General features: G+C 30.4%; 1 protein-coding gene across 1 annotated transcript; it reads right to left on the bottom strand.

The window, feature by feature from the left end:
* Nucleotides 1-841: 841 nt before the first annotated feature.
* LOC114727418 (chloride channel protein CLC-c-like) lies at nt 842-5,905 on the bottom strand. Its single transcript, XM_028914126.1, has 7 exons — nt 5,606-5,905; nt 4,851-5,051; nt 4,117-4,294; nt 3,445-3,707; nt 2,986-3,255; nt 1,608-2,736; nt 842-1,337 (listed from the first exon to the last, which is right to left on the bottom strand). The coding sequence occupies exons 1-7, from the start codon at nt 5,848-5,850 to the stop codon at nt 1,248-1,250; spliced, it is 2,376 nt and encodes a 791-aa protein (XP_028769959.1). The 5' UTR covers nt 5,851-5,905; the 3' UTR covers nt 842-1,247.
* Between the last annotated feature and the right edge of the window lie 10,842 nt (nt 5,906-16,747).

Raw genomic sequence — 16,747 nt, 5'->3', positions numbered from 1 at the left:
GGCTCAAAACCCCCATGGTCACCTTATTTTGAAAAAAAATCTCTCGGCCACTAGCACCGAAAGTTGGAGCTCCAGCAACAATTAATATTTTTCTTTTAAAAAAAAAAAAAAGAAGGTTGTATTGTATATTTACCCTTAAATTTTAATTTCATTTTGGTTCAAAGGGGTTGACTGAAATTTTAAAATGTTTTGAAGATTGGCTAATAGTAATGAGCTGCCAAGAAAGTTTATTAAAATTCTCCCAATAAATTATTCAATTATAATATGTTAGATGATATTTCCAACATACTTATACGTATCATTAGATTATATATCAATTTATAAATTAATTTTAGAAAAAACAATAAATATGAATATTTTAAAATAATTTATTTAGTTTCGTTAACCTCCTCAAATTAGTTAACGGAAAAAAAAAAAATGTAATACGTTCAGAATTAGAATTTAAATGTAGGTGCTTGAATTTGAGAAGGCTGAAATTACTGATTTGCTGGCACATTTATCGAGCCAGATGCGACAATATGTTTGATATTTTTTCTCTTGATCACATTTCAACAATGAGTCATCATATTTTGTCTGTTAACTAATACTGGGCGGCAAATAAATTAATTGATTATGAAGAAAGTCTTGCCATCAATTCCATAGCTTCCACTCCAAGCATTGTCAACTTCTTCTTGGAGTTTCCTTTAAAGTTAGGATTTTCTGTAAAGTCTGGGCCAGGGATTGATTCTGCAAAATTTGTTCTTTCAAAGCAGTCATAAGATCATGTTTGAACGTATCAATGCTGTACATAACCTCTGACAACTATACATGAACGGTTAAAAATTACAGTAACTTTTCAAGGTAAAATAATAAATGAATGAATTACAATAACTATTGCTCATGACCAATTTTTTGAACAAATAGAAATAATAATTACCCACCTATAAATTTATGTATACTGAATAATGGAATGGATAAGCTGATTTAGTTTTTCCCATAACTAGGCCCTGACTCTGCACGCCTCTTATTATGAAGAACTATGAGGAAATGAAGTCAAATAAATTGAACATGAATTACAAAAACCAAAGAGGAAATGAACTAGGCTCATTCATTCATGCATGCATTATGCTGCAAATGCTACTCACATCTATAGAATTGCATCCTCAATCTGATAATCTTCAAGTTTCAAAGGGATTGATTACATGGCGCTTTGTAATGATTTTGAAGGGAACTGAAGATTGTAATCTACAAAAATCTTATTGCTTCGCCTACTTGTGAGGGTCCAAGTGAGGGTATAGTCCCAAAATATGCTCAGGCATGAAGTCATGCCTCGTCAAGATCCCAACTATTGGAGGTCTCTGCAAAAAGTTCAGATACAAAGATCACTCCAAGCCATTATAGATGTTAAAGCTAACATAACATACAAAATTACTATTTTCATCCTGACCGAGTATTTTAACAACCTAACATATGAGTTATTCGTTTCAGAGATTGTAATAGAATTTTTCACAGGTCATCAATTATCAACTTAGCTTCAGTTAGAGTGCCTCTATGACCAGTGATCAAGTGATTAAGGTTTTAAACCATTTGAAACCTTTAGTAGAGTCAAATGCATACAAAAGACTTACTGCAGGTGTCTTCGGCACCACCAACAAGTGTCTGAGGCCGAGCTCCCGGAAAAGAACTGCAGCTTTTGCTAGAGACATTGATTCCACCACTGTATACGGTGACGTGTTAGTAATTGGATGGAGATCAACATACATTTCCATCTCCTCCTTTGAAATGTCCAAATCCTCAAGCTTGGGGCCCTTGCCCAACCCTGGCTTTGCAAAATCCCGTGCTTTGAAGTTTCTCATAATAGTAGACCCAGTCATCATCTTCTGCTTTGTGAACTTCTTCCTTTTAAGAAGCACAAGCAGATGTGACCGTAAAACCAACCCAAACAACTCAGGAGCAGCCGAACAAGGAGGTTCATCGATTACAGGAAAGCCATGGTGCCTAGTAATCCTTAAGGCATGGATGATATTTCCCACTTTTTCAACCCCAGAAAAAGTGATCAGAGGGCCAGAGACAACATCACTTGCAACTAAATGCCTCATGTATGGTTCAGCATGTGCTTCCATATAAGGCAGCCCCTTCATTTTCACCATCTGATCATATACACCTTTGTTGAAGCTATCAGCCACAGTCTTTGAAACAAGAAGAACCAGCATCACCAGTGGTAGCATTAGGAGGTCATTGGTGAGTTCAAGGAGTATGACACAAATAGAAACAGTCATTCTCATGGTACCGCCTAGGAAGGATGCAGCTCCAAGGAGAGCGAACAATCCAACATCAAGTACAGTGAATGGACTTAAAAGACAGCCAGCGAGCCGCCCATATGAGGCCCCGGCAAGTATGACAGGAATAAATAGTCCAGAGGGAACAGCAATTCCATAAGTGATGATTCCAAGGAAGTATATGGCAACAAAGAAGATTAGAAGTGTAGAGAGATTAAACTCCTTGTCTGAGCCTGCTATAAAGAGGTTGCGGATGGCATCATCATTAGTAGTGAAAAAGAGAGAAGCAAGATCATTGTAATGATTAGGGGGACATTGGAAATTCTTGTAATGGCCAGAGCGACCTACGGTGGGACACTGGTCCCCCAAGTTAGGAGGGCAAGGGATGCAGTTTGATAGCCATGGAAGGCCAAATGAACAACAAGAGGTCAAAAGGGAGATTGTGACAACAAGCACAATTTTAAATATAGGGCCTCTCCTGCAATCCATAACAATATCAATCAGCAACCCAATAAAAGAATAAATAAACACAGATTACACAGTTATACAGACATAAAATATGAACTGTTGATATTGTCAAATAATAAAAGTCTAATATATACAAATAATATTCTACTTTATGGCCCCATTCTATGGCTGCATATTTAATATGAAGGAAACTTAGAGCAAGATATAGGCTGTATGATTCATGACACTCTAAGCGTAGAAAGGGGCTTTGATTGCATACTCGTTCATGATGCTATAAGTGCGAAGGACCTTGTCCACAAGGTAATTGTAAAGGCTTCCCAAAATCCCTCCAATGACACCCAGAAATACAACTGCCAGGAGGTCAGGGGTGCTGTATGCGGGCTTTGCTTCATTAACATCAAACATTATCAACCCGCCTTCCCCAAAAAGACCACAGTTTCCACCCCGACACAAGTCCATGAAACTTCTCAGTACTACTGCTACTACTGCTGTTGTGAAGAAAGTCCGCCACAGAAGAGCACTCCTCCACCTTAAAAAGAATGCAAGTTCAATCAAATAAATAAACTCAGTCACAAAGAAAATGAATCAAGTGTACATTTCCGCATGGTTTTTATGAACAACTTCCAATATAAGTTATCCTAGTGTCAATCATTTTGCATGAGAAAACCTATAAAGCAAATTATATGCCTAGATTCTTAATGATGACAAGGGAGAGAACCATGAAGCTGCTTCTTCGAGTGCAAAAAGGACACCACCAACTGGAGCACGGAAGGCAGCAGCAACCCCAGCAGCCGCACCACATGTGATCAAATCCCTTCGATCTCGATCATTTTTAAAGAATCTGAGCCATTTCCATGTCAGCCGATACTTTTGAGAACCACCTTGTCCAAGTAAATTGGCTATGCAAGCACCAGTATGTACCATAGGTCCTTCCTTACCAACAACAAACCCCGCAGCAACACCAAAAATTGAACCAAAGATCTGCGGAGTTCAAACCGTGTTTATGTCAATATAATCCAGTCAATTTTTCAGTAACCACTGCATATGAATGAAATACGCCAGCCATAAATCTCAATATTACCAAATGCTAGAAAAATTTTATTGGTGTGGTTTCTGGTTTTTAAAATGAACAAGGCATATGGAATTGACATGACAAATTTGAAGAGAAGGAATTACATTTTCCCTTGAAAATACTCTAAAATCAATCATAAACCTTAACTTAAGAGCTTAAACTCTAGTATTAAAATGGTCCTTGATGCATTGATTGGGAAAGAAAAGAAAGTTAGATCTAGCATCTTGATAGAAAGTAATTGAGGTGTGAAATTGTCTTTAACAGAACACAAATGATGAGGTTCACATACATGCACTTTGATATTGATAGTTTACCAACCTTGACAAAGAGGGTACTTGGAGCCAATATAGAATGGGCATCTATACCGTTGAGGTAGGCCTTCACCTCAGGTATGCCAGACCCAGCTGCTGCAGGGGCAATGTAGGCACAGAGGATGGCCGCGGCAATGGCCAAAATCATGTTACAACCGGCCAATGCCACAAAGGCCTGATAATACCTGCACTGGAGTAAAGATAATATTGTAGTTACTCCAAGGCTCCTTATAGCTCACTTCATTGCACGTAAAAAGCCAAGAGTGCATATATACACACTTTTAGGTCTTGTAGGGCATTAGAACAAAGCTCAAAATGTCAATACAGACACAGAAGAACAAAGATTAGGACCTAATATAAATTTTTTGTGCTCTCTTCACTTTCATTTTTCATTTCAATTCATAATCATACACGGTTATACTAAAGTTTGCAGGACTGTTACGCTTAATATGTATGCACTCACACAACAACAGACCTAGGAAGCAAAGAACCTACAAAATTTAGCCTCTTTTTCATCAGCTTCAAACCAAACAGAAATGGTGAACTTAAAATATGAAGCTGGGCTAGATTGAGGATCCCGGAAAGACAATTATAGGGTTCAACCTTACAAAACTAAATCAATATCAATGAGACACTCTATTTTCTCAAGGAGAAATGACAATTACACTTGAAACTGAGGAAAAGGGAAAATAAAGAAACAATAAACAAAGATTGCATTTGATTGATAAGAATTAGGCATACTTTTCTTTGAGCATGAGACTGTTAGTGAGTAGAAGCTTGAAACCAGCAATGTTCTCGACAGCAAGGTTATTAAAAAAGCCAACAAGCCCTGTGCTCAAACCAATTAGAAGTGCAAGAGTCCATTTAAGAACAATATATTGGCATATTTCGACCTTCGTTCTAGACCTCCAATCTTGTTTAAATAGATCATTCTCAATGATCCTGCAAGAAAAGAACAAAAGTGAGGCAGAAGTTATGCGATGATCCGTGGAACATAATTCAAAACAAAATCAATCAGGGTGGTGCCATTTTAGCTTAAATAATTAAGAAAACAACTCTGAGGAAGAAAAATGCTTTCTGATAAACAAGATAAATGATCTCAGACTGAAGAACCTCAAAAGAAAAAGGGGGAAAAAAAGAAGAAGAAGAAGCTCAGATTGACCACCTTTTGACTCATTTCCTACAGAGCAATAAAAAAATTCACATCCATAACAGATGATTTGAACAATGATGAGATCAAACCAAAACACTCGACGGAAAACCCAAATGAAAGATTTGCTTTTCCATGAAAATTCGGAACAAGGGGAGGAAAGGAAGCTCAACTTGACCACTTTTTGACTCATCTTTTTATTGAAAAATCAAAAACCCAACTCCACCATGACAGATGATTGGAAGGACAATGAAATCAAAGTGATCAGCTGACAGAGAACCCAAATGAAATTTTACATGGAAATTCAGAGCAAGAGGAGGAAAGGAAAAATAAAAAGGAAGAATACTCGTAATCAAGACTTTCAATAGGGCAAACATTGGCTCCAACAATGGCGAGCTGCGACGTGTTGTTCATCCTATTGTTCTTGAGAAGCAAAGGCTCTCGGAGATAGGATTCTTTGATGACGACGTCGTCTGATGAAGGTTCTGAAGTATTGTCTTCCCTGTCTTGTTTGCCATAATCATTCGCCATGATCATCGCCACCCCACCACCCTCTATCTCCAGGTCCCTCTCTACTCCATTCCCATCCATTTTGAAACTTTCAGGGCTTCTTCTTAGTTCTTCGTTTCCTTCAAATTAACGCCTCTTTGACTCCAGAACTCTCCAAAACCAAAACAATCATCAACTTCACACTTTATTCCCTCCTCCTTTTTCTGCCTCTCGGTCTCTCTCTCTCTCTCTCTCTCAATCTCAATCTCTCCTTTCTCGCTGCCTTTCTCTCTCTCTCTCTCTCTCTCTAGTGAACTTTGAAGAATCTTCTTCTCTTCCTACGCCATTGTTTACCAATTTGTCAAGCTGCTCTCTCTATCTGTCACTCTTGGAAATAATTCAATTTTTTCCCTCTTCCTCTTTCTCTTTTTTTTTTTTTTTGGCCTTTGTTCCCGGTTAGGGAGAAGCTGGTAATGAGGATTTGATGGAAATAAATCAGCCAACTCCGAAAAACGGCTTTAGGAGAAACAGAAGGAATGCGTGAAAATTAATAAATAAACAAATAAATATACAGATTCTTTCAAATTTTGGCAAAAAGTTATATAGATATTTTTTGGTAATAATATAGATGCTTTTTGAAATACTCCTCCGGTCCTTAATGTAAGACCCATTTAACTAATTTGATTAGATTAAGGAAGTTAAGTAAGTTAGGTAATTATAAAAAAGTGACACATTTTTCCTAAAACACCATAATCATCTTTTTAATTACCTCATCTCCCTCTTCTTTGATTATGGTGAGGGAGTATCTATAGGGGTAATTTAGAGAAAATTGATAAATATGATAAATGGGTCTTATATTTAGAACCAAAACCAACTCAAGAATTGGGTCCTATATTAAAGACCGGAGGAGTATCCTTTAAGAACTAAATTAAACGAATCTTCATATTAAGTTTTAGTAAAATTTACATCAGTTTTAAAATTTTCCTGAATTTTTTTATATTTCGTTTCATTAATTAATTAGAAGGACGTATTTCTTTCATTAGTAGGACATATTTCTGTTTAAAAAAACAAAAACGTCATTCATGTAATTAAAATTAAAAAAATGTTGTTTAATTCAATTTAATTTAATTGAGAAATATTTTTATAAATTAAAAAATATGCATGAATTTAACTTTAAATATTTATAAAAAAAATTTAATCTTATTATCCATGGATCATGTTATCAAAGTTTTACATTACTTGTGAATTTAAGAACCGTTCTATTATTTTGGAGATTAAAAAAAAATGGCATGACTAGATTCTAGAATATTCTCTATAATTTAATATAATCAATTTATTTAATATTTAACGAAATTATTTATTAAAAAATTTAAAGTAAAACTGTTATTATTCGCCTGAAATGCGAAATGTCACGTTTGGGCGGATGCAGTTGACAATTTCACATGATAGGGGTGATTTCCGGCGCAGGTTGAGAACAGACCACAGCCAGGCTGTCAGAGAGAGAAGGACTGATATGATGACGTGGCTTAACGTTCCGATGCTTCTTTACGTTTTATAAGATAAAATATTTTATATATTTATGGGTAATAGTGAATCTTAACACATAGCACTTGATTTTTTAAAAAAAAAAATACATCCAACACTCTAATCTTATTTTTAATGCATTTAACATCTTAAAAATTACGATACTTTATGTAACTTAAAAAATAACATCAAGATATTAGATGGTCTAGAAAAATAAAGTTAAGATGTTGGATATATCATATAAAAGATGATGCATCAAAGAAATAACATAAGGAATACTGGATGCACATTTACCCAGTATTTACTTTGCGCAAGGTAAAACTATTTAAAATAAGTCAAATGAAATACCCACTTAAATTTTAGGTTTAAGATATATTTAATATCCCAAAATATTTTTTTCAAATGCAACCATTACTCTAAAGTATTTTGTGGTGCATTCAGAATTCTAAAATGTTTTTTTAAGTACATGTAACACTTTAAAGTATTTTTTTGGTACATTCAACATCCTAAAATATTTTGTTAAGTGTGTCTAGCATCCTAAAATATTTTTGTTACATCCAACACAAGAGCAAAAAAAAATATTTCAGGATATTGGATTACCTAAAAAATACTTCAGCATCCTAAATATACTACAAAATATTTTAAAGTATTAGATGCGTCTGAAAAAATACTTCAGGCGTTAGATTTATTTTAAAGTGTTAGATGCATCTGAAGAGAAGGTGAGTACTTATAGATTTTTAAGTATTAGTCATTGCACTCATACTCTGCACAGCAAAATATAAAAATAAAAGATATTTTTAAAAAATAATAAAATTTATCTATTTTCAATATAAAATGTTCCTTACCGTCTTTTTACACATGTATGCAGTCGAATTGATTTAATTTAGGTGTATACTATACCTATAATAAATGTTATTTAATTTAAGTGTATACTATACCTATAAAAAAATGAAACAAAATTATTGTCATTTTAAAATTAATTTTTTTACTTTTAAAATTTTGTCCATCCGTCAGTTTAATCTTTACCGGTGGACTGAGCTAAAAAGTTAGGTTTGCTCATGCCATGCTTGGGGGACAAGTCAGAATCGCACCAAAACCTAGTATATTAATTTAATTAGTTAAAATATTAATAAACGATTGTCCTTTTTGTAATCTAACGATAATTGTTTGTCCTACCACACTATAAATAAAAAAATATTTCCTTAAACACTCGTCATTATCCACTAAGTCATAAATAACCCTTATTTAAGAATTAAGATAAATGTTGCTTTGAAAGTACCATTTCATGCTAGTTATATGTCATCAATCTTAAGAAAGTAAGAATATTAAACCGATTATTTTAATTGATATATTAAGGATTAAGGAATCATTAATATATCCCGGCCAAAAAAAAAAAGGAATCATTAATATAAATAATATATATTAGTAGAATAATTTAATGATGCACAACAACACAAATCCAGAGGAGATTAAAATATTTTATTTATTTATATTTAATTTATTTTGATTGTTTTAATTTACATGACGTTATCCAAAACCCTCCTTGTACGGAAAAAATCTAAGTCCTTTAAAGAATTAATTAACACCTGGATGTGAAAGTTTTAAAGCTGAAAAAAATCCAAGGAGATTCTGATATGTAAAAGATGAAAGAAATAATTTACTGTAATATTTACATTAAAAAGTCATTATGATGAAATTAATTATAATGTATGCCTCTAATGACTTTTTTAACACTCCAAATTAGAAAGAGTGGGATTATAGAAATGATGACAAAATACTTTAAATAATTGCATATGATATGTAATATATATCATGACTTTGTACATTATTATTGTCATGTGCAAGCAGGCAAATCATTCACAACACTTCAAAAATAAGCTGAATTGCATTTAATTTCTTTGTTTGCATAGGGTGTTCTCCCATTTTATTATTTTTAAAATTAATTGTGAACATTTTTTTAAAAATTATCAATATATAGGTACACACAATAGGCTGTGTGGTTTTTACTTTTATTAATAAATTATGAATAATACTCTTCCGATTCTAAATATAAGACCCTTATACACACTAGTATAATGGTCTTATATTTAGGACAAAAAGAGTAAAAGTTACAAGCTAAATTAAACCCTGTGAACTCTTTATGATGAGAACTTCTATACTAATAAGCCATGGAACCATTGGCATGGCAAGGGTTATTTCAAACTTCATGTGATATATGAAAACATAGATATTTAATATCTATAAATATCTCATCATTGTAAATTAATGTATTATTTTATTGACAACATATGATAAAAGTATATTTTTACTCATTTAATTTTATATAATATTTCAGTTTGATTTTTTTAATTTTCTTTCAAATGGTGATTTTTGTACCAATGGTTACTATTTTAAAAAATTATACTTAATGATAAACAATTTTACATGCATGTAAAATCGCTTTTGATTAATATTGTCTAAATAGTTTCATTTTCTTAGAATCAATTTTCAGACAAAAATATCGAAACATCAAATCACTTTACAATAAACTTAACTTTTAACTAAAAACAATGTTTTAAATTAAGGTCATCCAAGCTCAGGTTTGTACGTAAATGTTAATCTAATCACATGCACTCTATTACTTTGAGTCTAAGAACTTTTGTTGCAAAATTAATTGATCTCATTTTTGTTTACGTGCACACTTTGCATTGCTTTGGGTAGAATGAGACGCATCAATAAGCCATTAATAATCTATTAGAATAAATTCAAGCTCAAGTGTGATGATATGTTTGTTGGTCTAATCCTATTTATAAGTTGGGAGAGAAAAGATTTTTATTCGTTATATTTATGATTCACTCCATTATATTTTGATACAAATGCAAAAAATTTTATTTTTTATCGTATAGATTGTTATCTTTTTAAAAATTATTTATATTAAACAGGATAAATGTTAAAAGTTTATTAAATTTTAAGACATTCTGGTTCATGAGAGATGAGATTTAAGAACTTTTTTAATTGTAATAAAATATGTTAGAATTTACTCCCACTTGATCAAAATATAAACATCAAATTTTTTTTTTTATACATATGCAATTTAAACAACTTCTACCAATTGATTCAAGTGGCGGTTTGAGCCGGGAACCATTAATTATTTAAGAAAGAGATAACATAAGTGTGGGCCCACACACATAATTATGATAATAACATATTTGTTCCTATTTGGATTTAAGTACTATAAATCAAAGAAAGACCTTAAATGCGATGGTGAAGAAAATGGTAAATCAACCAAGCTCTTTGAAAATAAGTAGAAGAAGACCCAAAAAATACTTAATAAAGTTATTGATTGGGAGCTTCTAATTAAAAGTTTATCCAAATATTTTATTATTAATAGAGTATAATCACGCTATACAATCCGTGTAATCCACCTTATTATGGTACCTATTCATATTAATATGGTTCTTTTGGAAAAAAAATACTTAGTTGAATATTCCAATCTTTATAGTTTATTCAACTCGACCCAATTCCATTTAATTTAAGTGAATTTATTGATTGAAGTATAATTTCAGATAAATATTTTCTATTATGATTGTTAATCCAAATAAATTAAAAATAATTCCCACAATATTAGTAAATCGTACATGTGTTTTTATATTTTTTATATATCCAACAAATACCCATATATATAGAAAGTGTATTTGCACGCGTGTGACTGGCCCATTGAATTATAAAATGTTTTGTATGTATTAAAAGGGACTAAGGTATAAATTTGTCTAAAAAAATTTTATTCAGGAGTAATGCTGCCTTAGAAGTTTGTTGGGTTCAAAGTTATCCTGAAGGTATTGAAATGGAGCAGTGTTGTCTACTAAGATAAAAAAATATTAACTGTCAATGTCAATTTTTTAACCATCAACATTAGCTTTTTAATAAGATTGGGCAACATTAATCTGAACTAAATTTTTTAAAACAAATTTGCATCTTAATCCTAACATAGCGTCACTATAATTTTCATTTTTTTTATTCTCATTTTAAATTAGCTGTAAATTATTCATCATGATCTTGGATTCTTTTCAATATTTGATTAGGTTCATAAAGGGTTCAGATTTATATCGTGCAAGCAACTAAATAATGCCTCATGATGTGTAATATGTTTTTAAAAATTAAGAATAACTACATATATATGCATATTATACAATTATTTATCAACCTTTTTCTTATTTCCCAAATTGAAAAATGATCACTTAAACCATTTGATAGTGTGTTTCAACTTTTCAATCCATCCATTTCCATTTCTTTTAAATCTTGTCAGTATAACTAATTATATATTATGTGAAAAGTGATAACATAAAAATAATGAATGAAATTCATATCTGTGTGTGTGTGTGATAAAATATGCGTAAAAATATAATAACAATAGCTAAATTAAAATAAAATTTTTTTCTAGATTGCAAGAACTAATAAATTAATTTTCAAGGAACAAATTTGATAAAAATATGATATTAAGAGGGCATAAAGTTTGGTTATTATTATTTTCTAACTCAATCATCAAAAACTTTTTGAGCTAATTAAACAGTAATTAATTATTTTAATTATTAGAGGGACTAATTGGAAGTTTCATCAGTTCCAATATAAAACATTCTTGTCCATTGCCCTACCAGACATTCTTTGACTTAAAGGTGGGATTGATTTATTAGTTGGAATTAATCACCCAAACAGTGATAGGGATCCATACGATCATGGGGTGGCATTAATTTTTCCAGATATAATTTCAAATTTTATTATTTGAAGATAATTTTTTTTAAATCATATCTTTTGTTCTCATTTTATTAATAATAGAACTAAGTTGGCAATTGAACTAAAATATTAATATATCAATGTTTGGATCGGTCCAAAACATTTCAAAACACTTTAATGTATGTAGTCTTATGGGTTAAATTAAATATTATTGACTTAATTTGAGATAATTCTCTATTATAATTTTTTCCATTTACATTATTTAAATATTTAATTTTACTTAGAGGAATCAGATCCTCATCACAATTACTCTTGATTCTTTTTTTTCTTTTTTAGATGTGAATCCAAAACAACATTAGTTTTTGAGTTGCAATTTGTTCTTCACGTATTTTAAATTATTTCTGATGAATATATAATTAAGTGCTGAAAATACAAATATTATAGACATTTAATTATGGGCTTTTTCGTTAGATATCAGATATTATATTAATATTGTTGTTTTGAGGGGAAAAGAGCATAATAGACACGTCAATTTATTTAATTAGAGTCAAAATGTCAAATAACTTTTCATCTTTATTTGGATACAAGATTAATTCTTCAATCCAAATTAAAATATTTATATATTATAGATTATAGAATACTAAAAGTACGGGGTTAGTTGTTGCGTGATAACTATTCTTGTTTTTTTTTTTTTCCCACTAAAGACAATTTTTTATTCAACATAAATAAAATTAGATAAAAAAAAAGTCAGCCATTCACATTTGGTCACTTTGAATTACATCAGAACTATTCAACAACAAAAGCAATTTGATTACTAATCAATACAACACCGACTTAATTAATTTATTATCTTAAAATTGAAGTATCTGATTAGTGTTCCCAAAAAAAAAAAAGGCTTTAACCTTCATGTTTTGTTTTTTTTTTTTTCATTACCTAACTTCTACCAATGAAGTTGGGGTTAATCTATCATAACATAGCAAACTAATATTTGAATTCTGTTAGAAGAGATGTTCAAATTAATACTCGACAATACCTCAAATAAAATTATTTTCAATAAAACATATCTGTGCTTTGTAAAAAAATATAAGAGGAAGAACTGGACAGCTTGAACATCGTTCGGACTCTAAACACACTAATAATTTGGTGCGGACTATAATTCTTTTTTATGGTCTGGACTCTATGACCACACATCTTAAAAATATTTTGATAATAGTCTACTGACTTCCACTTAATAAATATAAATAAATAAAGAGCCATTCAATCACTTAAAATCTCATATAAAAATGTACTACCTCCTGTCCTTATTATAAGACCCCGTTTGACTTTTTGTTTGGTCCTAATTATAAGACCTCAATCCACTTTGTCTCTCGTATTTATACATTTTTTTCCAAGATAATCCTTCTAATAATGATAGTTCTAGCCAATATACTTAATTAGCAAGGATTTTAGGAATGACAACACTTATTTATTACAAATAACTAACTTAACTTACTTTCTTAATCTCCTCAAATAAGTCAACTGGGTCTTATAATTAGGACCGGAGGTAGTACTTTGTTTATTTAGTTTCAAAAAGACAATGCCATTACATTTCAACATTCACATAAATATTTAAAAGGATCGTAGTAAATAAAAGAGGGGGCAGTTGATAAATAGTGTGTCATAAAAAATTGACACTTGCAATTAGATTATCATTCGAACGTTGTTTTTCACATGCATAACATGTGCAGGTAGGGACATCTATAAGATTAACTACTTAAGTCGATAATATTTTGTTATACAATTTAAATTTGAAAATGTGATTGTTTCTGAAAATTTAGTGAGATAATGTTAAAAACATTAAGGCAAAAAAGTTTTATTTTGGGTATAACAAAGGTTTTTTTTTTTTTAGTCTTTATAATCTTCCATCTTGTGTGTGTATCATAAATCATTAGAACATGAATAATGGAGCCTTCCCCCATATTCCATGTTTTTACTTTTTTTAAAGTATTAATTATACAGTTTTGTTCTCTCACCCTTTAATTTTGTCTGAGCTTTTCTATATAATTTTTTATATTGTTTTAATTTTTTTTTTGGAATAAGACACATCATTTTTTGATTAATCATCTCTTATGAAAGAGGAAAACCGTTTGTATTGGATTCCAGATAATTCTCACAAAAAATGACATATGAGTACTTGTAAAGTTGATAAACATTCAATAAATTTTATGAATGGAGAATGAATATATAAAAACAATTATAGATTGCGAGGATCGATTTAATGATAGACAAAATTTTAATTATGAAAAAAAAAATTTCAACATATTTAGAAGGATATAAATATAATTTTTTTTCAAGATCAAATAGCAGCATCAATTTTCAAACACAAAAAAAAGGAAATAATTGAATAGGTATAATTGATTAGTTGGCAAGAAAAAGAAAAGAAAAGAAAGTTAAGATCCCCATATGCACTTGGGGTGAAGTTGATGTCTCATGTTGGAGGAGCATGAGTAAGGCAGAAGTTATGAAGCTTCGGGCAATTATTTGGGTAATGTCTTTTTCTAAAGTTGAGCTCACAATAGGTCACGTCTTGCATCCTCCTCAAATAAATATTATTTTTCTGTCTTAAATGCATGAATTCGATATTTTGTTTGTAAAAATAAAAAATTAATTTAAGCTGGTTACTACTCATAGTTTTTAATATAACAGTTAGCTAAATAACTAATTTGTGAATATTAAAAAAAATTAATTAAGTTAGTTATTGTGATAAATGTGTCTTGTGATTTTAATAAACTATCCTTTTTAATTATATATTGGAACTGCTCCTTAATTAGGAGCTTTTTTATATGTACAATCAATAGAAATACTTCAAACAAAAAATTATAAATTTGAAAAACAAAATGAATCAAGTTCTTATGTTTAGAATCAAAATGAACCCTTATTAGAAGAGATGAATAAATAAATAAAAGAAAGTTCTTTTGGGTTCATTTTTTTGCTACACATAGGTTTTCTATTAAAGTCAATTCTATTCGAAATACTGTGAGAGTATTAAATATGAACACTTCTCCTAACGGATTTAGACTTCAATTTGTCATGTCGCAAGAAACTAACTACTTCTACTAGATCAAACCAGCTATTGGTTGTTTGGTAAGATCTGAATTTGCTTAAAAGAAAGTGGGAAGATCTGAATGTTGGTTAATGATTTTTTTTTTGGCGGTTAAATTTGATAAGTCTAGGGGTCAATGGCCCATAAAAACAGATGTTGAACCCCCTTTTCCTTGTTCCCACGTAGTGTTAAAAGATGCTCTAATTAGTTATTCTTTTTAAATAAAGTCTTGAATTTCATTATTGTAAATGAAAAAAACAATTGTTGTTAAAAATTTTTAAATTTATGTAATTTAATTTTACCTCAAATATTAGTCAAGATATTTTTTAAAATTTATTGGTGTACGAAAAAAAATATGGGGCCATATATTTGTAGAAGAATGTGTTATTTTATTTATAAACCGCTAATATATAGTATAATTTGTCATAAATTTTATATTTTTTTGAATTCATATATTGGTTTTTGATAAAAATATAAAATGAAACTAGTTAGTCAAACTAGAAATTTGATAAACTAGTTATGGAATCAAATCATTCACACGATCGCCAATGAACCTTTATGCAAATGGCATCACCCACTCCTGTTGTAGAGGAGTTGGAGACTCAAATCTCCATATGGTTGAGGGAAAGTGTGGTGTGTAGGGTTTTGGGGCATGAGTAGTCCCTCCTATGGAGAAGATTAGGATAAGAGTACAACAAAAAATCATTTGCGCAACCCTTAACTTAAATTTGAAAAAAAAAAAAAATCCACGAAGCAGAGGTCAAACTAATGGGAAACGAGATAAGAAATTTTTTTTATTTTTTGTTTAATATAAATTACTTTCTCTAATTTTTATTATAAGCACTTAATAATAACTTTACATAAATTAATGAAATTAGGTAAAATTAGGATTTTTTTTGTGTAAAATATTAAAATTACCCTCAGTAAAAAGTTATGGCTCCAGTCAGCAGTCAGCAGGTCTTATAAGGGAGGGATCTCATGATTACTCATATGTTTTGTTAGTGTTTGGCATTTTATTAAATATTAAATATTCTCCATGTAATGTATATAATTTAAAATGAGTTGTATTATTTATGATTATAAATATATAATACAACTTACTATAAATTTTATATTCTATGTTAACATTGAAGTTGGTAAGAAAACCAAATTAAACTAGCTAATCAGCTGACCATTTAATAAACCAGTTATATAATGAAATCATTTGACCGTCAAAGATTAGTTAAATAAAAATCAGTCAATAAGAAATCCAACTAAGGATATTGATAAGCAAAAGTTGATGAAAAGTTAGTTTCTCCTGTGAAAATAATAATATCTTTGTGATGTCCATATACTACCTCCGGTCCTTAATATAAGACCTTGTTTGACTTTTATTTTGTTTCTAAATATAAGACCTCAATCCACTTTGTCTCTCATATTTATATGTTTTTTGTCAAAGTAGTCATTATAACAATAGAAGTTTTAGTCAATACACTTGATTAGTAAGGATATTTTAGATAAGACAACACCTTTTTAGGACAAATAACTAACTCAACTTACTTCCTTAATCTCTTCAAATTAGTGAACTAACTCTTATAATTAGGACCAGAGGTAGTATTTTTTATTATCTCCTACATCTCTTATTATCACTAATATCTCTCTTTATCTTTATATCCCACAATTATCTCTTATTATTCTATAATT

This window comes from Neltuma alba, unplaced genomic scaffold, assembly GCF_004799145.2.
Source record: "Neltuma alba isolate B1F8T4 unplaced genomic scaffold, ASM479914v2 tig00012473_pilon, whole genome shotgun sequence".
NCBI classification, from domain to species: Eukaryota; Viridiplantae; Streptophyta; class Magnoliopsida; order Fabales; family Fabaceae; genus Neltuma; species Neltuma alba.
Note: the sequence above shows the minus strand (reverse complement) of the source record. Positions and strands in the feature narration are given on the sequence as shown.